Source organism: Salmo salar, chromosome 04 (genome assembly GCF_965601325.2).
Source record: "Salmo salar chromosome 04, fSalSal1, whole genome shotgun sequence".
In the NCBI taxonomy this organism is placed as follows: domain Eukaryota; kingdom Metazoa; phylum Chordata; class Actinopteri; order Salmoniformes; family Salmonidae; genus Salmo; species Salmo salar.
The window spans coordinates 12,626,360-12,650,163 of record NC_138294.1 but is presented as its reverse complement, the minus strand read 5'-3'; the positions used below and the strand labels follow the sequence as shown (position 1 = coordinate 12,650,163).

Here is a 23,804-nt window from a genome sequence, read left to right as displayed (position 1 = left end):
GTTCTGCCCACGATGACTAATTTGTTCCCATTGGAAAAAACAGGCTGTGTCTATCTTGGTCTAGTTATAACAAATCTTTGCTAAAGTCATTCCCTAAAAACAATAGCACTTCCGGAAACAAACCTATGGATCTGGTAGTGGGACAATCAACACTACGCTCCTTTCTTTATTTGAACAAAACCTTTGCATGTTCGCACGTTGACTGTAAATAAGGTTGAAAATACAATCCGGATATTTTTTATAAAATTGGGTAAAATATTTACAGGAAATCTACACACCACTCAGTGCGTCACACAAAGCACTGTGTGCCGTGTCCATAGAAGAACAAGCCATGTTCTGATCAATCCTGTACGTTAAATTCGAAATAATAATCGATTGTATATGTATATGAGTGTTGGTTGAAGATGGCTGCCACCAACATGTCGAACGAGGGGTTTCAAATTCAGTTCGCCTCTGTTATGGAGAGTGTATTGAAGACGGCAGTCACCGAGACAACGAAACTTTTCGAAACAATTATTGGGGATCTGCGAGGCGAAATATCCAGAATAAAAGAAGAGAACGAGGACCTCAAATCGAGGCTTCGATCCCATGAAATAACGAAGAGATGGACCGGTGGAAGTGAACGCCAAACCGCAGAACCTAGACCGAGTCGAAGTACAACACGTATCGGAAAATGTGACATCGGCGTTCAATGTGGTGAGGTGAAAACGTTAGCTAATGTAGCTAGCTATCTATCTGTTTTGTTTTGTACACTTTGTACAAAATAATAAAACGCAGAACTACAGGATGTTTCTTAACATAACTCTTTATTAACTAGCTACAACTACATGTTAGCCTATCTCCAACCACGATCAACTGCACATGACCTAACCGTCTGGGTGGTCTTAACCAATCACCGCACAGTATGATACGGCGGTAAAATGCATCCAATTATAATTCAGTATGTATTCACATATGAATATTACATCCCCCTTCTTTTAAACAAAATACAAATGTTTTACATATTCTAAGCTTTTCTTTTGGATACATGCTCTGTAGTTTGAACTCAAGGTAAGTAACCATTTATATTGCATAATACACCAACTGAATCAACATAGACTCTGAAACAATGATCCAACTTTTCAAACAAGGGATTCTCAGCAACTCAGCTTTCACTGTAGAAATGACATCTTAACATTTCAAACAAATACAATACCAAAGCATGTCAAGTGAACTTTCAATAACAAGTTTACAGTCTGGAACGCTTTTAGGGCAGCGATCCGCCTACACCCTTTGACATTTCACAGGTCGAGGACAGCTCTGGGCTTGACCTCTCTTCCTGACCTTGTGCGATATGATGTTGAGCATGCTTCTGTGTCAGTCAACAGCTCTTGTGGTGTTGCAGGTAAGTGTGGTGTATGTTGTGCTGTGTGTGTGTTTAGTCCATCACGTTCTCTTTCAGGGGAACAGTTCATCTCATCAGTGTGTTGTTCTTTTGTGTTCAGTAAGTGACGACGATTGCGGCGGTACACTGCTCCTTCTGCTGTGCGGACGTGATATGAACGTTCAGTGTCAGCTGGCTGGATGACGACTGCTGGTTTCCAGAGGCCATGCTCCTGGATTCTAACTGACTCTCCGTCGATCAGTGGTGGCAGTGGTCTAGCTGACCTGTCGTAGTATCGCTTTTGTTGTTGTTGTCTCTGTGCATGTTTTTCATGCATTTCCTTGTAGCTGACAACCTCAGGTTGCAGCTGCTGGTTGGTGCTGGGAAGGGTTGAGCGAAGTCTGCGGCTCATCAACAGCTGGGCTGGTGATTTGAAGTTGTCAACTGGAGTGTTGCGGTATTCAAGGAGACTGAGGTAGGGTTCTCTCTTGTCTGCTTTTGCTTTGTCCATGAGTGATTTAGCAATCTGCACAGATTTTTCAGCAAGGCCATTACTTTGAGGGTAATGTGGGCTTGTGGTGACATGTGTGAACTCCCATGCTTTTGTGAAGGATTCAAACTCATTTGATTTGTAACAGGGCCCATTGTCAGATATTAAAGTCTCTACAATGCCATGCCTGGCAAAGGCTGCTTTTAGCTTGTGTATCACAGCTGCAGATGTGGTGCTGTGAAGCTTGTCGAGTTCGAAGTATCTGCTGTAGTAGTCCACTGTTACGATGTAGTCCTCGTTGTTCCAGGTGAACAGATCGGTTGCCACAACCTGCCAGGGTCGGTCTGGGATACAGTGAGGTAACATTGGCTCTTTGGTGTTTGAGGGGCGTCTTTCAAGACAGATGGTGCATCTACCAACAATGTCCTCTATTTGTTTGCACTTTTCCATGCCCATGTGTCCAGCATGGATCTTTGTCAAAATCTCTTCTCTGAGACTGGTAGGAATAATGATTTTCTCTCCTTTGAAAATGATTCCGTTGATCTGTGATAGTTCATCACGAAGGTTCCAGAATTCTGAGACGCTCTGAGGGCATTTTCTCCTCTCCTCAGGCCATCCATCCTGTATGACTTTCCTCAGCTGTGTGAGTTGTGAGTCCTTGTCTGTTTCTGCTTGGATCTCCTTCAGTTTCGTGTCACTAACTGGTAAGTTGCTGTACACAGTGTGCACTTGCATGTCCATGCCCTCACTGAGGCTGCTGTCCTTGTAGGTAAGAAACTTCCTGGAGAGTGTGTCTGCGACAGGGATGTCTTTGCCTGGACGGTGAGTGATTGTGAAGTCGTATTTTTGTAGTTGAAGGATCATTCTCTGTAGCCTTGGCGGGGCTGCAGCTAGTGGTTTCCTCATGATTGACTCAAGGGGCTTGTGGTCGGATTCCACAATGACTTGTCGTCCATATACGTACTGATGGAAACGTTTACATCCGAACAGAATGGCATAGAGCTCCTTTTCGATTTGAGCGTAGTTGATTTCACAGTCTGTGAGAGATTTGGAAGCGTAGCCGATGGGCTTTCCTTCTTGCAGTAGCACTGCACCTAGTCCATACTTCGACGCGTCCACTTGGAGTCTGAGCTCTTTGTTGGGGTCGTAGTAGGCAAGGATTGGTCCTGGTTCTCTCGTGATCAAGTCTTTCACATTCTGGAAAGCAATGTCGTGTTGCTTGTCCCAAAGAAACTCACTGGACTGCTTTAGCAGTTGACGCAGGGGTGCATTAGCATTGGAGAGGCTGGGTGCGAACTTGGCTAAGTAGTTGACCATGCCAAGCACTGTTTCCAGCTCTGCACGGTTCTTTGGTGGCTCCATTTCTTTTATGGTTGAGATCTTCTGTGGATCTGGCTTGATTCCATTCGCTGTGAGAAGATGTCCGAAGTAGCTGACCTCTGTAGCGCTGACTGTGCTCTTCTCGGGGTTGAGCCGGACTCCTCTCTCGCGGGACCTTTGCAGCATCGCGCGGAGGTTTCGGTCGTGCTCCTCTTTGGTTCGACCATAAACAAGGATGTCGTCCACAATTGCCACAACTCCGTCGAGGCCTTCATATACTTCGTCAATCTTTCGCTGAAACTCGTCTTGGGCTGAGATAATCCCAAAAGGCAGGCGACGGAACCTGTAGCGTCCAAACGGTGTGTTGAATGTTGTGAGCTTAGATGACTCTTCTGTGAGCTTGATAGCCCAGTAGCCTGATCTAGCGTCCATGACACTGAAGTAGTGTGCTCCCGCTAGCTTGTGCGTGATACCATCTAGCGTCGGTAAAGGGTAATGGGGCCGTTTGATAGCCTTGTTCAAGTCTCTTGGGTCGAGGCATACTCGGAGCTTGCCTGTGCGTGGTTTCTCCACCACCACTAACGCGTTTACCCAGTCAGTCGGTTCTGTAACCTTGGTGACTATGTCAGATTGCTCCATCCTCTCCAACTCTTTCTTCAGACGGGCACGGAGAGCAAGGGGAATCTTTCTCGGTGGGTAGACCACACGGGTTGCGTCTGGGTCAAGGTGAATGGTACATTCTCCTGGGAATAATCCTATTCCTGTAAAGACATCAGCAAACTCCTCCAGTACATTTTCTGTCTCTACTGGTGCTGTTACTGATAAAACTAGCTTGATGAGGTCCATGTCTAAACATGCTTTAAGACCTAGCACTGCAGGTGCTCTAGTGTCAACAACGTAAAAGTCCAACATCATGTCACTTTCCTTGTATTTGCATTTGAAAGTGCATGTGCCTTTTACTGGGAGCTGTTCACCACCATAACCATTCAGTCTGCGCATGGTGGGCTGTAGCTCGCACTCAGATGTCAAGCTGCGGTACTTATTCAGAGGAATAATGTTTACTTGTGCACCAGTGTCTAGTTTGAACTTTAGCTTTGTGCCTTGTGTTCCTATCTCAATGTCAGCAAAGGCTTGCTCTGTCTCTGATATGTGACTTTTCTGTGTCACTGAATCAATAAACAGTTCATCATCATTTGACTCTTTGATTGACATTTCATCTTCACTCACTGTGTGTACTGTTTTTCCACGGTAAGCTCTGCACACTTTTGCAAAGTGATTCCATTTACCACATTTAGTACACTGTTTGCCTTTAGCTGGGCAATTTCCTTGTTCGCCATGCACTTTGTATCCACAATATCCACATGTTTTGGGGCGTTTTGAGTCTGTGTCGCTCTGTTTTGGAGTTATGTCTCTCTCCGTTCTGAAACGCTCTCTCTGGGCACCGGAGGTGTGCTTTGATGTCTGCCTGACTGCGTGCACTGCTTGTTCACGTGATGCGCTCGTGCTGCGGCGCGAAATGGTTTTCATCTGAGCCTGTGCTAGCTCGTGAGATCTGGCTATGTCGATAGCTTTGTCCAGCGTTAGCTCAGACCCAACATTCAAAAGTTTCTCTCTCACTCGCGGTGAGTGTATTCCAAATACAGTACGGTCCCTGACCATCTCATCCTTGTTTGCATAATCACAGTCTTTCACAAGCAGACGCAGCTCAGTCACAAACTGTTCAAAAGACTCGCTAGCTCCCTGTACTTTCTCATGGAATTTGTACCTAGCGAAAATTGTATTAGTCTTCGGCACAACATATGCTTCAAAACGATCGTAGTATGTTTTCAGTACCTTTGATTCAGCCTCGGTAAGTGTCCATGTGTTGTAAATATCTCTCCCTTTTTCACCGATCCAGAGGAGCAGGTAGCTACATTTTTCCTCTTCTCTTTCCTTCAGGGGACCCGTGAACATTAGCTCCACATGCTGTTTGTACTTACGCCATGCATCGAGTAAGTTTGCATCGAATGGACTGGGTAAGACTCCCAGTCCATTCGAGGTGAAGGAACTCCAGAAAAATCCATCTTTTAAGACCATTTACTCTGACACCATGTTTTGTTTTGTACACTTTGTACAAAATAATAAAACGCAGAACTACAGGATGTTTCTTAACATAACTCTTTATTAACTAGCTACAACTACATGTTAGCCTATCTCCAACCACGATCAACTGCACATGACCTAACCGTCTGGGTGGTCTTAACCAATATGATACGGCGGTAAAATGCATCCAATTATAATTCAGTATGTATTCACATATGAATATTACACTATCCATCTACGTTCAAATTACCCACCCATGATCACACATCCTGATAACTAGTTAGCTGAGCGTGTAGGCTCACAGCTAATATTTTCCAAAACTACTTCATGTAGCTACGTTTAATTTGTATAGACTACAATATTAGGCAGAACATATCGTTTTGAGAGGTGTAGTCTATTATTATGCATTCATAAATGACTGATAAGAGATCCTTCATAACCTAGGGATTGATATGTCACCCAAAATGATAGGAATGTTGCAACCATAGAAATAGATAACATAGAACGTACTTGGAACCTCAAACACTGGCAATTTGACTGGATTCTATTTGTATGGTTGCAACACTTTAGCTCTTTAGCTCTGAGGTTTTTTGTGTGCCTTTTATCCTAAGTACAACTCTCTCCTGATCTGCTATTTTTCAGTTCTGACAAAGCAAGCTTTACCTCAGGCTGGGGAGCAGCACCTGCGGGAGGAGGACCAGGGGACTGAGCTGCTCTGTGGAGCGTATGACGAGGAGGGCAACCCACAGATGGCCTTTGTTCTGATCAAACAGGAGGTGGATTGGGTAAGACAGGCTTCTAGCCTGAGTCCCCACCTAGTCCCAGATCTGTTTGTGCTGTCTTGTCAATTCATCCACCTCTCTATACTCAACCTGTTGTTGGTGAACCCAGAAAAAAGAAAAACCTTCACACTGCGCTTGCTTGTATCACTTGTTCGTTTAAGCTAATGTACATCGGCCTCACAGTCTTTGTCAGAGTTTTTGTTGACCCTAAGCTTTTGTGGTTGATTGTCATTGTCCCCCCCCCCCCCCCCCAGGAGGCAGACTATTCTGATTACTACTCCCCCGGGTACATACTGCTGAAGAAGGAGGGGGGAGATCCCCCGACTCTGGTCCGCAGACAACCTCTCAGAGAGTTACCAGGCAGAGGTAGGAACTAGGGAGACCTGCTTCTGAATCACACATCTCATTACAATGTATTGAACAGTATTGGGATGAGAACCAGGCTCTAATAATATCTATAATAATCTCTCCACTGTTATTCTCTCTGTCTTTTGTTCTTTCTCTGTCTCTCTCTGCGTCTCTGTCTTTCCACTATCCCCGCCACCTTTCTCCGTCCTGTCAATCTCCTTCCCTCTGTAGCCCTGGTCCCTCCTGGAGCCGTCAGGGCCCTGGTCAACCGTTACACCCAGGAAAGGCCTCCCACCACCCAGTCTACATCAGGAGCCGCAGCGGCCGTCCTCCAGGGAGATCCAGACACCCAGGAGCCCCCCCAGGCTCGCAGCCCATCCCAGCCCAGGACCAGAGAGGTTAACAGTGGCAGTGCAGGCCAGGACCAGGCCCCTGGAGCAGAACAGCAGTCACTGGTAATACCAGCAGCAGAGTCTCCATCAACATTAGACCTGACAGAATCTCCTCAATCAGCAGCCACTATCCAGTCTACATCAACTGTTCTGTCTACTGTAATGGCCCAGTCCACGGTAACTACTCTGTCAAAAGAAACTGTCCAAACGACCACAGCGGTCCAGTCGACTGTAGCGGTGAAGTCGACAGCAGCAGCGTCAGAGCGCCCGCCACCTGTCCTCTCTGGGTTACCCAGAACCCCTCTTCAGGATACACAGCCCAGCCCCGTACCCCCTCATCCACCCCCATCTCCTCGACCAGCACAGTCCCACACAGACGTTCTACCTGTAGCTCATCCAATAGCAGTGCCCTCAACACAACCAGCTAGGCCTACAGCTGTACCTGATGGACCACCGGCCGCACCACCAACAAAACCACAACCGCCTACACTTTTGGAGCAGTTGGGTGTTGCCACGGAAACATCGCTAACACCACCGATCCAGTCCGCTCCGTGTCCGACTGTGTTGAAAGAACCTGCCGCCCCCCCTGAGAAGCAGGCGTCGTTGGTCACTGAGCATGTGCAACGCTCCTCCACCGTGCCACGACCGAAGTCACCTGCTGTCCCAGAGACGATGTCTGATGAAGCTCCTGTACAGCTGTCAGCCCCTGCTGTAACTACACCCTCACCCTCTTGCCCCTTTGAAATGTCTAAGACACAGTTTGTATCTCAGTTGTCAGTAGTGCCCCTAGTACGCGCCCTGCCGAGGTTGGAGGAAGACGGGGAGGAAGATGAAGGGCAGGAAGATGAGGGAGGGCTTTCTTCCCTCCCTGCCACGTCTACGGAAGCTGTGACAACCAGGTCTGTTGCTACGGAGACGACCCCCGCCGGCGAGAAAAAGGAGGAGATTGTTGTCCAGGTTGGCGGCAGCCGAAAGTCAAGTCGACGTGAATCGATCCTCTCTGGTCTCCGCCTCCGCTTAAGGCCCCGCCCCCGGGACAGTACTCCCTCTCCCGTGGTTGCTAAGAAACCCAGAGGAGAGAGAACCGCCCCTCTAGACCATGACTACTCAAAGGTGATGCAGAACAGAGGAGAAAAGTCCAGAGAATTACACGTTGACCAGGATGTAGTAGAGGACACCTCTAAAGGTGAGACGGCTGATGACAAGTCTAGTGGACAAGGAAGTAGTAACCACATCAGTGAGGAAGAGGAAGGAGCTAACACTGATGTGACCTCTCCCACCAGACAGTCAGCTATTGTTGGAGGTGTGTCCAAATCCAAGAAGAGAAGCATGACCTGGGTGCAAGCTCAGAGAGGTTTGGCTCTAGCCCAGGCTAAGAGGAGTAGGTCAAAGGTCACTAAGGCCTCACAGAGAGGTCTGAGGTCAGAGCTAAGAGGTCTGGTCACACATACACAGTTTCTGCCTTCTAACCCACAGTACCGCCGGTCATATAGCCCCAGCACTGCCTCCACATCCAGCCTGCATTGCACCAGCCCTCACGGTGCCCCCAGCCCACGCCGCACCAGCCCTCGCCAAGCTACGGGAGCGAATGTGAACCCTTCTCCTACCACCCCTCCTCACCCGCAGCCTCACCCGTTCAAGGTCACTTCCACCACCCCTTGCCGCTTAACACCTCGTTTGGTGGCTGCGGCGGCTTTATATTTGAAACGGTCTCCCTCTTCCCCTCAACCTATCTCGTTTACCAAAGCATGTCAAGCGCCCGTTCATCTGCTCTGCCTGCGGCAAGGACTTCCCCAACCTCAAGGGCCTCAACTGCCACGACCGCGTCCATGGTGACCAGCGGGGCCACCAGTGTCTGCAGTGCAGCAAGACATTCGTCTACCGCTTCGGCCTGACTAAGCACGAGCAGATGGTCCACAGTGGCGTGCGCCCGTTCGCCTGCCCGATCTGTGGCAAACGCTTCGCCATTCGGCGCGACATGGAGACGCATATCCGTGTTCACACTGGAGAGAAACCATTTGCCTGCTCCCTCTGTGTGAAGCGGTTCAAGAGGCGTGTGGAACTGAATGTTCACCTGAGGTGGCACAACGGGGAGAAGAGACACTGGTGCTCGTACTGCGGAAAGGGCTTTCTGGATTACAATAATCTGAAGAGGCACAAACTAGTCCACACCGGAGAGAAACCCTACACCTGCTCTGAGTGTGGCAAGCACTTCAAACAGACTGGCCATCTGAAGAAACACCTGAAGACAATACACAAAGACCGATAGATAGGGCAGGGTACGAGTCTTTAATGTCACCCTATTCCCTATATAGTGCACTATGCAGGCTCTGGTCCAAAGTAGTGCACTATATGAGAATAGGGTGTATAGATGGAAATAATACACATTCTCCATTTGTCAGTTCAAAACCCAGCCATAAAGGTTTTAATGAGATATTGTGTGTAGTTTGGTGAGGAAAAAAATACATTTAATCCTTTTTTAATTCAAGCTTGAATTCTCACAGTGATTAATGAAGCAGGGATCTCAATCTATTCCCACAGTGACCGGGAAGGACTTGTTCTTTTATGTTTTTCTGTACTGATTGATTATAAGAGTCAACGCTTTGGTTGTGTAAACATTTGGGGCTACTTTTGTTTTTTGGAAGGTTCACGCTGCGAGAGAATGATGTAGCTAAGTGATGACGTAGTGTAAAAAAATAATGACATAGCTAAGTGATGACGTAGTGTAAAAAAATAACGACGTAGCTAAGTGATGGCGTAGTGGAAAAAAAGAATGACGTAGCTAAGTGATGACGTAGTGGAAAAAAAGAATGACGTAGCTAAGTGATGACGTAGTGGAAAAAAAGAATGACGTAGCTAAGTGATGACGTAGTGTAAAAAAAGAATGACGTAGCTAAGTGATGGCGTAGTGGAAAAAAAGAATGACGTAGCTAAGTGATGACGTAGTGGAAAAAAAGAATGACGTAGCTAAGTGATGACGTAGTGGAAAAAAAGAATGACGTAGCTAAGTGATGACGTAGTGTAAAAAAAGAATGACGTAGCTAAGTGATGACGTAGTGTAAAAAAAGAATGACGTAGCTAAGTGATGACGTAGTGTAAAAAAAGAATGACGTAGCTAAGTGATGACGTAGTGTAAAAAAAGGAGAAAAATGTTGAATTTACATTTATTGTATTTAAAACAAAATCTGATTCTTTGTACATTTTGTTTATTAAGAAGTTGTTAAGCTGAAAAGCAAGGTAAAATTTAGTTTTATCGCAGTCACGCACATTATGGTTTTATGTTCGACAGGTTTGAACTAGTTTCATTTAAATTTGTTTTATGTTATCTGTGCTTTCATTGCACTTTTGATCAATGATGTTCCTCATGGTTGGTTTAATGGATCATTTATAGAATGGTGTGGGCTGATAGATTTAGGCCTAGCCGTAAAAGATAGCTTTAAGTTTATTCTAGGGTTTAACCTATTCAGTGTTGTTGAATGTTTAAAACCAGACATGACTTGTTTTAATAATTTTTCAGCGCTATTAGATATGCTTGGGAGGGTGCACTCTCTCAGCGTCCAGGCACATGTTGGGCCCAACAGTATCAGTCATTTGAAAGTTGAAACCGTCTAGGATGGGCGCTCTATGACATTGCAATATCAGATTTGCTACTTATACTGAAAATAAATCTGTCTCATCTCTCTGGGTCAGTTAGCAAGAACCAATTAAAGTTCATATTTTGGTTTGGCTATTGTGCTTCTATGTTGGAAATGCATTATTTCTCATATCAACTAATGGCAGTGTTTTCAGAAAGTATTCATACCCCTTGACTTATTCCACGTTTTGTTGCGTTAAAGCCTGAATTCAAAATGGCTTAAATATTGATTGTTTTTTCACCCATCTACACACAATACCCCATAATGACAAAGTGATAACATGTTTTTTGATTTTTAGGCAAATTTTGTGAAAATCAAATACATAAATATCTCATTTACATAAGTATTCACACCCCTGAGTTATTATAATCACCTTTGGCAGTGATTACAACTGTGAGTATTTCTGGGTAAGTCTCTAAGAGCTTTGCACAGCTGGATTGTACAATATTTGCACATTTATTATTTTCATAATTATTCAAGCTCTGTAAAGTTGGTTGTTGATCATTGCTAGACAGCCGTTTTCAAGTCTTGCCATAGATTTTCATGCAGATTCAAGTCAAAACTGTAACTAGGCCACTCTGGAACATTCAATGTCATCTTGGTAAGCAACTCCGGTGTGTTTTAGGTTATTGTCCTGCTGGAAGCAGAATTTGTCTCTGTGTCTATTGGAAAGCAGAAAACTAGGTTTTCCTCTAGGATTTTGCCTGTGTTTAGCTCTATTCCATTTCTTTTTATCCTAAAAAACTCCCTAGTCCTTGCCCATGACGAGCATACCCATAACGTGATGAAGCCACCACCATGCTTGAAAATATGAGGAGTGGTACTCAGTGATGAGTTGTTTCGGGATTTGTCCCAAACATAGAGCTTTGTATTCAGGACAAATACAGTTTTGGAATATCTTTTTTCTTTACAGGTTTCCTTTTCACTCTGCCATTTAAGTTAGTATTGTGGAGTAACTACAACGTTGTTGATCCATCCTCAGTTTTCTCCTATCACAGCCATTAAACTCTAACTGTTTTAAAGTCACCATTGGCCTGAGCTGTTTCCTTCCTCTCCAGCAACTGAGTTAGGAAGGATGCATGTATCTTACCAGGGTCACCAGGGTCTAGCCCGCACATGTTATTCTTGTTCATATATGGTGACAAATAAGATACAAAAAAATCATGCCAAACAAAAAGTATTCAAACATTGAAAAACCCGGGTGGTATTATAAAAGATTATAAGAAAGCTCAAGAAATTGTGTTTTAACCCATATTCGATGTCGCATTCATGTGCTAGTTGGAACTAGGAAATTCTGAAATGTTCTAACTGGTTGCAGTTAATCACGGGCTGCGATCAACAAATTAGCAAGTCTCAAATGTCGGAGTTTCCTAGTTCCGACTGGCATTTGAATGCAGCATAACCCCATTTTTGGTACTAGAGTACAGTCATGGCCAAAAGTTTTGAGAATGACACAAATATACATTTTCACAAAGTCTGCTGCCTCAGTTTGTATGATGGCAATTTGCATATACTCCAGAATGTTATGAAGAGTGGTCAGATGAATTGCAATTAATTGCAAAGTCCCTCTTGCCATGCAAATGAACTGAATCCCCAAAAAACATCGCACATGAGGAATTGAGACGCGGCGGATTGAGACGCAGACCATGCAAAAAACACATCTTTAGTTTAAACAGATGGATTTTGATGGGGATTTCTTTATTATGCCAATTATGCTGCTGCTCCCTAGGGGTGGGATGTGTGCAGTCAAAGCATTATTTTCTCTAAACTGTGTCCTAAGCACTAAACTACTAGCCTAGTCAAGCAGACTGACCACTATTTAGTTTCACTGATATGTGAAGTAAAACAGAATGTGAGATCAGACCGGTTTCACATTGCTACTAAACTACCTCAGGTTATTTGTTTTGTTATAATACAGAGTCAGTAGGAAAGCAAGATTTTTATTCATGACAGATGTAAACTAAAGACTTACATTATGCTACAAAAAATTAAAACATCTTACAGTGCAAATAACATGTTGAGAAAGTGCCTAGAGAGAGTACTGTTGGCACTTTTTTTACAAAAGGGACATTCATTTTCATGGTGGCTTTGGCCATGTTTCAGGCTGACTACTTTGCAGACGCCTGTCAGATTTCACACGTGGATAAGTGTTTAACATATCAGCTTTCCACATCATATAGCAATCTGATGCATAATTTTGCCGACAATAATGTTTCACGCAAAGCATTTGTTGATGCAAGGCAATGTCTGCGATATAGTCGGCCTGGAACGTAACCGGAAGGCAGTCAATACATGAGCCTTACCCTATTATCATTACCAAGTGGGAAGGTGGCATTTACCACATAGGACATAGGAAAATCCACTTGAATGCCCCTCCAACTGGTAATTACTAGTCTATCACCCCTGAGCTACAACTTCTCCCAAATGCTGACCTCTGATGTCACCTGCTAAGGAAATTAACTCGATAACAGCATTTTCAGCAGTTAAATGCAACAAAACATTATTAAAAGCAATCTATTAATATGGTTTTTGAAAACTATAATTAGTTGGCAAGCATGATGGCTGTACTTTGAGTTTATGGTTGTCGCAGCTGGTTGGCCATTAGCCAAATCAGTATTTCCCAACAAGTTTAAATTACAGATTCCCACTTGGTTATGAACGCAGCATTAGATCAGATAAGTAGGTCTCTGAGGGACGTAGTGAAGAGGGCAAAGACCAGCAGACACACCAACAGTGGGAAGGACAGGGCAAGGGAGGGCGGTCCCGCGTTGCGGACGATGGAAAACCGACAGGTGCCGACATTCATGACCTTGTCCACCGCCACCAGCTCCACTGTTAGAGAGCAGCACGAAGCGTTGAACGCTGCTGCAACAACCGTCTGCTTTAGGTCCGTGTGGGTGAGGCTGCCCACTCCCTGGCGGTGTCTGAGGCTGGCGATCCCCGTGCCGTTGACGCCATCGGTCAGGTTGGCAGAGAGCTGCCAGAAGGCGGAGCTGCAGGCTGCTGGGTCTGCTGGGCAGTCGACCACCGAGACGCTAACCACCTCACACTGGGGAGGGGTGAAATCTGTCACCTGCAGAAAAGAGAGAGTGAGAGAGTAATCATGGTGATGAGGGAGAAGAGATGAGGAAAGGAGGCTATTTAGAAGTGGAGACGGGCCCATACAGTGGAGACAGGCCCAAACAGTGGAGATGGCCCATATAGTGGAGACGGGCCCATACAGTGGAGACAGGCCCATATAGTCCAGACGGGCCCATACAGTGGAGACGGGCCCATACAGTGGAGATGGCCCATATAGTCCAGACGGGCCCATACAGTGGAGACGGGCCCATACAGTGGAGATGGCCCATATAGTGGAGACGGGCCCATACAGTGGAGACGGGCCCATATAGGCCTCTCAGCTCTCTAGTGTATCTTTATATATCCACATTCTAGCATATCTAATATATCTATTTGTATATACACTGAGTGTACAAAACATTAAGAACACCTTCCTAATATTACCCCCCCCCCCCCCTGCCCTGAGGACTCTACAAGGTGTCGAAAGCGTTCCACAGGGATGCTGGTCCATGTTGACTCCAATGGTTCCCAGTTGTGTCAAGTTGGCTGGATGTCCTTTGGGTGGTGGACCATTCTTGATACACACGGGAAACTGTTGAGCATAAAAAACCCAGCAGCATTGCAGTTTTTGACACAAACCGATGCGCCTGGTACCTACTACCATAACCCACTCATAGGCACTTAAATATTTTGTCTTCACCCCTCTGAACTGCACACATGCACAATCCATGTCTCAATTGTCTCAAGGCTTATGAATCCTTCTAACCTGTCTCCTCCCCTTCATCTACACTGATTGAAGTGAATTTAACAAGTGACATCAATAAGGGATCATAGCATTCATCTGGTCAGTCTATATCATGGAAAGAGCAGGTGTTCTTAATGTTTTTTACACTCAGTATAGATATATCTACATATCTGAAGTTACCTCGGTGACGACAGAAAGGCGCAGGACGGCGTAGTTGGAGTCGGCGGTGGCCCCGGGTGCCACTGCCTCGATTGTCAGGGTGACGTCCGTTCCCGATGTGGTGTTACCGGGCACCGTGATGATCACTTCACCAGTGGCGTTTCCTCCGGTGGTCACAGCGACGCTGTTAAGTTAGCATTAATTGTCAATACAGAGACAACAATATTTTAGAAATGTTGAGTATTTTTGCCAGCATAGAGAAGCTGATTTTGAACAGATATCCTGGTCCCAGATCTGTTTGTACCTAAATTGCTTCTATGGTCAATGTGTCACGCAACAATTACCACAGAAATGGGCAAGACCGTACAAACAGATCTGGGACCAGTCTCAGGATATTCTAGCCCTGATCCCTACCTGCTGGGGACGTTCATTTTGAAGCCTCTGTCGTTTCTGGCACTGATTTTGTAGCTGCCTCCAGTGGCGTCGGTCATGACGGTGAAGGGAAGGGTGAAGGGTTTACCAGGCTCCATGCTTCTGTCCACCACGGCCTGAGAAGACAAGAACAAGAAGATCTGTTGAGTAGTTGTTGTGAGGTACACTTTTTAAAATGTTCAGTTTGTTTGTTGGCTCACTTACAGAGACTGAAACATTTTTCTTGTGCTTAGAAAGTCCATGTTGTAATTTGTAAGTACATTTATAGGGAGTAATCGTCCCTGGCAGACTCCTTCACGATTTACAAATGAAAGGCGTTTTTCAATTTAAACTTACCTTGATGGTAACCTTGGAGACAGACATCTGAGTGGTGGACTGTCTCTGGAACACGGTGGAGGAGACCATGTCTGTCCCGTTCAACAGCACCACAAACTCCCCCGCAGGGACCTTGGTTACCGTAACTAGGAAGTCCCCGTTGCCCATGTCTTCCAGGGCCCCGCCTACGACCTCTGACCCTGACACTGTCACCAAGGCAACGTTGGCCACCTTGACAGAGGCTGGGCCCTTTCTGCCCAACACTGATACCAACAGCATGGCAGGCATACCTGGGAGAAGGAGAGAAGAGAGGAGGAACGGAGGGAAAGAGAGGGAGAGAGAGAGGAGGACGAGTGTAGGGGGTAGGGAGAGAAAAAGAGGGAGAGAGAGAGGAGGAAAATTATCTTGAAGGGTGTGGCTATGTAACTGTTCTAGGTTCACATCATTTATTACAAATTACAATCAATGGCTTTTTATGACTTTGATTAAGTAGGCTTTATAAATGAACATAATGCATTGTTTCTACCTACACAACATCAAGGAGGACCAGCCTACTTTCTGATAGAGAATGCAGCGATGAGTGCAAAACCTCTCGCCAGTGAGAAAAACGACGTGCGCAATGATCATCTGCCTCTAACGGCTTTAATGAAGTGGCAGCTGCATTCATGTAGATGATGTCGCCATGATGTCGCCTTAGTATAATTGTGATTGACAGATTACCTGCTTGATATGATAAAGATGTTATGATGATGATGTTGTAGTGTTTACCTGCTTTTGGACGGCCAGAGATGAGGGCATATCCTGGGTGAGGTCCCTCGAAGGTCTCCACAAAGTCATAAATGAAGGAAATGGTACTCTGACCTGGAGACAAACAGACACACTGAGTCAGGGCTGTATTCTCTCCCTTCTCTTATGGCTCTGTCAGCAGACCTGGGTTCAAATACTTTTTGACATATTTGTACATGATTTAAAAGAGTTAAGGTTAGGGTTAGGTGATGTCACTTTACCCCTACCTACATGTACATATTACCTCAATTACCTCGAGTAACCTGTACCCCTGCACATTGACTCGGAAGCAGTTTTTTCTTTATTTTTCTGATTTACTTTTTTAAACACTGAATTGTTGGTTAAGGGCTCACAAGTAAGCATTTCACGGTAAGGTCTACCTACACCTCTTGTATTTGGTGCATGTGACACATTTGAATTGATTATTTAAACCCAGGTCTGGGCTCTGTGTGTATCAAGGCTGCCATCTAGTGGTGACCATGAGCATAACACACATATTTAATAGAACAGACGCATCTCTATGCTAACTCACCCATGACCTTCAGTGTGTAGGGCTGGTTGGAGTTCATGCTGATTTCCCATAATCCCGTATGTTTGTCGGGGGCCAGACGGACCCGGTAGAGGTTGCCCACCGTCTGGACGGTGCCCAGTTTCCCGTTGGCCTCATTCTGTTTCTGGGTCACACCTGTAGGGGGAAGGAGGGTGACAGTCAAATAGGATGACAGTCAAACATACTGTCAATGGGCTATACCTGGTTCATGATTCCTTGTTAAAATATGCTTTGTGCCTTAAAAACATTAAGATAGCTACATACTCAAACACGCAAAACAGGTGAACTGTAACCATTGAGGAGGGAAAACTAACCTTAGATCAGTGTCTAGGGGAAATGTCATCCTATTCAGTTAGGTGAACCTTTACCTGAAAACTGATATCAGATCAGTGTGTAGGTGTTGGAGGTTCCTACCTGCAGGGTTCTTCAGGGTGAAGGTGAGGGACTTTCCAGTGATGTAGATGGTGATGTTGTTCAGAGACTCATCCAGCAGGAAAGAGAATGTCTCCGCGTTGCCTGGGTTCCTCGCTCGCTGTAGGACTGTCACCTGAGGAGGAGGAGGACAGAATGAGAGAGGAAGATAGAAAGAAGAGGTGATGTAGAGTATGTTGTTGTTTTATTGCAACGTGGAGGATTTAACTATTATAGATATAACAATTATGTCTAGGCATTTCTAAAATGCATTATTTATAAAGAATGTGTTTTTTAATTGATCAAGTTTTGAATTATTTCAAATCAACTACTGATCTAAAACAAAATGGCCACCAGTGTTGACTCACCAGAGCGGAGGTGGAGGAGTCGATGATGACGTCAGTGGCCTGGGGCAGATTTTCCTTGGTGACACTGATTGCCTGACCACCAGACGCCAGCGCCAGGTCCTTGTAGTTCTCGAACGTAGCTGCCCTGGACTCTACAGCACGCCTACTCCTTCTAGCACCAGGAAAAGTGATGAAGAAAGACACCTGGAGAGACACATAGGTGTGTTTGAGAAAGTTTGCCTGGTCGTATTCATTAGGCACCAAATGAAGAATGAAAGATAAAAGGGAGTGACTACCTCTCCAATAAGAATTGCTTGTTTTCATTTGCCATTGCAAAACATTTTGCTGCGTTTTGCTACTATGTGCCCTAATTAATAAGTACCTGAACTGCAGCACACGGTTACTTCTAAAAACAGGAAGTGTTTGAGGAAGTGTTTGAGGAAGTGCTCACGGTTGACTTGGTGCTCCTGGTCAGGGCCAAGATGGTGTCCTTTAACGCAATGTCCTTGGCAATAGCATCTGTGAAAACATAGATGTGGGACGACGCAGGGGCACCGGTCAGCGCCAACTGGAGGGAGAGAGAGAGAGAGAAAGAGAGAGTTGGAGAATGCTTAGTGTCTCTATTTATTGCCAGATGCACCATAAAGAATGATTGGGATTATATCTGAAAGCTGATTGGAATCTAGCCATGTCAATCACTGTACCTGTAGGCCTGATAGGCACATCTCAGGGATGTCTCCACCTCTATCAGCCGTGAGTTTAGCGATCTCTGCATTCATAACATCAGGGTTTGTTGTTCTTATCAGGGGTCCGAACCCTTCACACACACAAACACACACTGATCACTAACCTCTTCCTGACTTAACCACAAACCACAAACCAGCATTTAGGTGACTGACAGAGTTTGTCAGTGATGTTTTGCTAAGGAGAATGCTTGGTGGAGTGTAAAGCCAGCTTTACCTGGGTCGTTGAATGGGACCAGGATGTACTGGGAGGGCTCATCCTGCGTTCCCTTCTTGCTGTCGATGATCTCATTGACGACTCGTTTGGCTTCAAGGATATCAACCCTCATGCTCCCCGTAGTGTCGATCACAAAAGCAACTACTGACGAACGCGCTATGCCCATGAGGCTGTGGGAGAGAGAGATAAAGAGAGAGAGAGTGTGAGTAACTTCAACATGGGTAATTCCCTCTTCCCCCCCACTCCTCCACTTCACCCCCTCTACCCTTCTCTTCCCCTTCACCCCCCTCTACCCTTCTCCTCCCTTTCAACCCTCTACCCCTCTCCTCTCCTTTACCCCCTCTACCCCTCTCTTCCCTTTCACCCACTCTCCTCCCCTTCACCCCCCTCTACCCCTCTCCGTACCGTAGGTAGTCGTTGTCACCGGCGGCGCCCCGGATGTCGTCCAGCAGCTGGAGGGTGGCTGTCGTTGCCACGGTGACAGCAGAGGTGTGCAGGGCCACGTTGTTGGAGCGACGCTTGTCCTTGCTGATGCCCCCGCGAGGAACCTCATAGCTGGTCAGGTCAGCTGCACCGCCATGACTACACTTACCTGGGAGAAGAGAGGTGATGATGGGTGTTATACAGAGAGTGTGTGGGTATCTGGGAAGGTAGTGTGTGTGTGGGTGTGTGTGGTGTGTGTGTGTGTGTGGTGTGTGTGTGTGTGTGTGTGTGTGTGTGTGTGTGTGTGTGTGTGTGTGTGTGTGTGTGTGTGTGTGTGTGTGTGTGTGTGTGTGTGTGTGTACCTTTAGGCTTAGCTGCAGAGAAGATCCCCATGTACCCAGAGGTGAGTTTCTTCTCATTAAGAATGTTAGGCAGGATGGAGTTGGAACAGAACCCCCCATTGGCACAGTCACTGCAGGTCGGGGTGCTGACATCTACAGAACCAAATCACAACGTTTAAGAGTTGTTCTTGAATTACAGTGGCATTAAAAATACATATATACATTTAAAAAAAATGACCATTCTAAATTAACCAATATGGCAGCTTAATAACTTTAAATAGTTTTTACCATTATAATAACAGTGTCCCACCAGTAGGAGTAGTAATATCAATGATGGTAACACCAATGAGACATTTTAAGTAAATTAGGATTTTCTGAAATGGAGGCTACAAATGCTCAAATCTTTAAAAATGATTTACTAGTTATGTGATTAATGATTTTGCTCACAGTGTTATTTCCCTTCATTTAAATTGACTAACACCAAGTGACACATTGGATTGAGCAACACCAAATTACCATGGATTCAGTGGATAAAATGGTGTGATTAGCTAATCACGTTCTTTAAAATACAGACTCCTCCCAAATAACAGTTTGCCACTGGGGAGAATGATCAAGGACCTTGAATATCTTTGTCATCAGGGATTTTCAAGGTGGTGACACCAATGACGTAAAACTGAGGGAAACACACACTAGCAACAAAATAGGTATTTTAACAGCCTTTGTTTAAAAAAAAAAGATTATACAATATATTAATCATTTTGTTCACTGTCTATTAAAAAAAATAGATAGATATGTCTAAATCCCCAAAACACGTCACTACACCTCTACACAAGCCTATGGGACAAGCCAATTTGCTAGCCCCCAGTAGTTTCAACAATGCGTACAAATACACTACCGGTCAAAAGTTTTAGAACACATACTCATTCAAGGGTTTTTCTTTATTTTTACTATTTTCTACATTGTAGAATAATAGTGAAGGCATCAAAACTATTAAATAACACATATGGAATCATGTAGTAACCAAAAAGGTGTTAAAGAAATCACAATATACTTTATTTTTGAGATTCTTCAAAGCAGCAACCCTTTGCCTTGATGACAACTTTGCAAACTCTTGGCATTCTGTCAATCAGCTTAACCTGGAATGCTTTTCCAACAGTTTTGACGGAGTTCCCACACATGCTGAGCACTTGTTGGTTGCTTTTGCTTCACTCTGCGGTCCGACTCATCCCAAACCATCTCAATTGTGTTGAGGTCGGGGGATTTTTTAGGCCAGGTCATCTGATTCACTCTCCTTCTTGGTAAAATAGCCCTTACATAGCCTGGAGGTGTGTTTGGTCATTGTCCTGTTGAAAAACAAATTATAATCCCGCTAAACCCAAACCAGATGGGATGGCGTATCGCTGCAGAATGCTGCGGTAGCCATGCTGGTTAAGTGTGCCTTGAATTCTAAATAGATCCCAGACATTGTCACCAGCAAAGCACCCTCACACCATAACGCCTCCTCTTCCATGCTTTACGGTGGGAAATACACATGCAGAGATCATCCGTTCACCCATACCGCGTCTCACAAAGACACGGCTATTGGAACCAAAAATCTAACATTTGGACTTCGGACCAAAGGACAGATTTCCACCAGTCTAATGTCCATTGCTCGTGTTTCTTGGCCCAAGCAAGTCTCTTTTTCTTATTATCTTATCTTTTTCCACCCACCCTCCCTCCTTCCCTGCCCTACCACCCTCCCTCCCTCCTTCCCTGCCCTTCCACCCTCCCTCCTTCCCTGCCCTACCAGCCTCCCTCCTTCCCTGCCCTACCAGCCTCCCTCCCTCCTTCGATGTCCTACCACCCTCCCTCCCTCCCTCCTTCCCTGCCCTACCAGCCTCCCTCCCTCCCTCCAGTTGGTTCCTAGCTGTCCTTGTTGCTGCTTTAACACAAGCCCTCCCTCCATCTCTCCAGTTGGTTCCTAGCTGTCCTTGTTGCTGCATTAACACAAGCCCTCCCTCCCTCTCTCCAGTCGGTTCCTAGCTGTCCTTGTTGCTGCATTAACACAAGCCCTCCCTCCCTCCCTCCCTCCAGTTGGTTCCTAGCTGTCCTCGTTGCTGCTTTAACACAAGCCCTCCCTCCCTCTCTCCAGTTGGTTCCTAGCTGTCCTCGTTGCTGCATTAACACAAGCCCTCCCTCCCTCTCTCCAGTTGGTTCCTAGCTGTCCTCGTTGCTGCATTAACACAAGCCCTCCCTCCCTCTCTCCAATTGGTTCCTAGCTGTCCTCGTTGCTGCTTTAACACAAGCCCTCCCTCCCTCTCTCCAGTTGGTTCCTAGCTGTCCTCGTTGCTGCTTTAACACAAGCCCTCCCTACCTGCCAGGTTTTCCAGTGGGAGATCGGGGCGGATCAGGTTGGCGTAGGGTTCAGTGTATCCCAGATCCACCCAGTTACTGTGGCTGTAGAAGTCCTGACAAAACACAAGCATGTATTATTTACCAAGTCTGTGTCTGTGGGAAAGATATCTATCTAATTCCCTATTCCAGACACCTCAAGATAGAAGTTAACTTGGTTCAGATGATAACACTTGAGCCAAGGTGAAATAGGAAACGAGAGATGAGGTGAAATAGATTTTTCTTTCTCTCCCCTCCCCCCTTCTCCCTCTATCCTTTTATTCCTTACCTTATCTCCCTTCATTCCTATAAATTCAGACTTTCTCCCTCTTTTCCCTTCCACCCCTTCTCCCACTCCTCTCTCTCCCTTTCCCACTCCTCTCGCTCCCTTTCCCACTCATCTCTCTCCCTCTCCTCTCTCTCCTCCCTCTCCCACTTCCCTCTCTCCCTCTCCTCTCTCTCCTCCCTCTCCCACTCCTCCCTCTCCCACTCCCACTCTTCTCTCTCCCACTCCCACTCCTCTCTCTCACACTCCTACTCCTCTCTCTCCCTCTCCCACTCCTCCCTCTCTTTCTCTCCTTCTCTCTCCCCTTACCTGCAGTCAGGGCTCTAATCACACTGGTGCTCCTAACACATTTGTTATTCTATTCTATTCTATAATTTATTAGTAAAAAAAAATGTTTTTAACCTTCATTTAACTAGGCAAGTCAGTTAAGAACAAATTCTTAATTACAATGATGGCCTACCGAACATTCTGCCCCTGAACATTGTTCAGGGGCAACATGACAGATTTTTACCTCGTTAGCTCAAGGATTCGATCCAGCAACCTTTCGGTTACTGGCCCAACACTCTAACCGCGAGGCTACCTACCGCCCCATACACAAGTTAGGAGCAAAACAAAACATTTAGGAGCACAACAAAACATTGAGCAGCACTAGAAAAGAGTTGTACTGTGTACAGCCCTCTCCCCAGTGTCTCTCTAGCTACCTGTACTGTGTACAGTACTCTCCCCAGTGTCTCTCTAGCTACCTGTACTGTGTACAGCCCTCTCCCCAGTGTCTCTCTAGCTACCTGTACTGTGTACAGTCCTCTCCCCAGTGTCTCTCTAGCTACCTGTACTGTGTACAGTCCTCTCCCCAGTGTCTCTCTAGCTACCTGTACTGTGTACAGTACTCTCCCCAGTGTCTCTCTAGCTACCTGTACTGTGTACAGTACTCTCCCCAGTGTCTCTCTAGCTACCTGTACTGTGTACAGTACTCTCCCCAGTGTCTCTCTAGCTACCTGTACTGTGTACAGCCCTCTCCCCAGTGTCTCTCTAGCTACCTGTACTGTGTACAGTCCTCTCCCCAGTGTCTCTCTAGCTACCTGTACTGTGTACAGTACTCTTCCCAGTGTCTCTCTAGCTACCTGTACTGTGTACAGTACTCTCCCCAGTGTCTCTCTAGCTACCTGTACTGTGTACAGCCCTCTCCCCAGTGTCTCTCTAGCTACCTGTACTGTGTACAGTCCTTTCCCCAGTGTCTCTCTAGCTACCTGTACTGTGTACAGTACTCTCCCCAGTGTCTCTCTAGCTACCTGTACTGTGTACAGTACTCTCCCCAGTGTCTCTCTAGCTACCTGTACTGTGTACAGTACTGTTGTATATACCCATATCCCCTCTTTCACCCCCCCCTCCCCCTCTCTCTCCTCTTACCTGTAGTGTGTGTAGTACTCTCCCCAGTGTCTCTCTGGCAGCCAGGAAGTTCTCCTTTTGTATGTTGGCCTTGATGCTGGCCACCCCATCAGTTATAAGGCGCCGGCCCTCAGCAAACGCCTCAGAGTTAAAATGATGGGCTGGGCTGTTATAATAAAGATTATGATCAATTTCTTTTATATAGAAAACGGCTGTAGGAGTGATATACCAAATGTTCACTTGGGCTGGCACAATAATGACAATGATTAAATGTTTAAATAGTTCATACATTAGATCCACTAGAAGAAGGGTGTATGAGTGATGCACATCCTAAACCTTTACAATAAGGTTCTTAGAAATAAAGGGTTTCAGAGCAGGATATGACATATGCTGGATAAGAAAACTATATATATTTTTAAAACTAGTTGAATAAAGACTGAATAAAAATGGTATGTTGCTTTTCCTGTGCTATTTCCAAGCACTCAAAGCATCTGACATAATAAGGGAACCTCATCCTCTATCAATGTAGCACCAACCTGTTGACATAATAAGGGAACCTCATCCTCTATCAATGTAGCACCAACCTGTTGACATAATAAGGGAACCTCATCCTCTATCAATGTAGCACCAACCTGTTGACATATTAAGAGAACCTCATCCTCTATCAATGTAGCACCAACCTGTTGACATAATAAGGGAACCTCATCCTCTATCAATGGAGCACCAACATGTTGACATAATAAGGGAACCTTATTGGGAGCAAACGCCCAGGCTCCTCCTGATAGGACCAGGGCCAGGAAGGACCCACCCAGCACCGGTGA

The 23,804-nt window shown here is 45.7% G+C and overlaps 2 protein-coding genes across 2 annotated transcripts; one reads left to right on the top strand and one right to left on the bottom strand.

Annotated features, from left to right (window-relative positions):
* The first annotated feature begins 122 nt into the window (after nucleotides 1-122).
* Nucleotides 123-10,505, top strand: LOC106610524 (uncharacterized). Its single transcript, XM_045716391.2, has 4 exons — nucleotides 123-696; nucleotides 5,898-6,040; nucleotides 6,292-6,403; nucleotides 6,617-10,505. Exons 1-4 carry the CDS (start codon nucleotides 405-407, stop codon nucleotides 8,611-8,613), a joined length of 2,544 nt encoding a protein of 847 aa, XP_045572347.2. The 5' UTR covers nucleotides 123-404; the 3' UTR covers nucleotides 8,614-10,505.
* Nucleotides 10,506-12,338: 1,833 nt separating this feature from the next.
* Nucleotides 12,339-23,289, bottom strand: LOC106610526 (von Willebrand factor A domain-containing protein 7-like). Its single transcript, XM_014209911.3, has 15 exons — nucleotides 23,005-23,289; nucleotides 21,295-21,388; nucleotides 18,963-19,094; nucleotides 18,583-18,769; nucleotides 18,178-18,347; nucleotides 17,922-18,034; nucleotides 17,669-17,785; nucleotides 17,239-17,421; nucleotides 16,874-17,006; nucleotides 16,442-16,594; nucleotides 15,892-15,984; nucleotides 15,145-15,413; nucleotides 14,791-14,924; nucleotides 14,398-14,560; nucleotides 12,339-13,485 (listed from the first exon to the last, which is right to left on the bottom strand). The coding sequence occupies exons 1-15, from the start codon at nucleotides 23,272-23,274 to the stop codon at nucleotides 13,084-13,086; spliced, it is 2,613 nt and encodes an 870-aa protein (XP_014065386.2). The 5' UTR covers nucleotides 23,275-23,289; the 3' UTR covers nucleotides 12,339-13,083.
* Between the last annotated feature and the right edge of the window lie 515 nt (nucleotides 23,290-23,804).

Bases quoted from the DNA above. Each gene is read 5' to 3' on its own strand.
- LOC106610524 (XM_045716391.2), top strand. From the start codon at position 405: ATGGCTGCCACCAACATGTCGAACGAGGGGTTTCAAATTCAGTTCGCC. The intron at 697-5,897 runs GTGAGGTGAAAA...GCTATTTTTCAG, and splicing joins TGACATCGGCGTTCAATGTG to TTCTGACAAAGCAAGCTTTA. The intron at 6,404-6,616 runs GTAGGAACTAGG...TTCCCTCTGTAG, and splicing joins CAGAGAGTTACCAGGCAGAG to CCCTGGTCCCTCCTGGAGCC.
- LOC106610526 (XM_014209911.3), bottom strand. From the start codon at position 23,274: ATGTATGAACTATTTAAACATTTAATCATTGTCATTATTGTGCCAGCC. The intron at 17,007-17,238 runs GTGAGTCAACAC...CCTCCTCCTCAG, and splicing joins ACTCCTCCACCTCCGCTCTG to GTGACAGTCCTACAGCGAGC. The intron at 14,561-14,790 runs GTAGGGATCAGG...CTAACTTAACAG, and splicing joins AAAATGAACGTCCCCAGCAG to CGTCGCTGTGACCACCGGAG.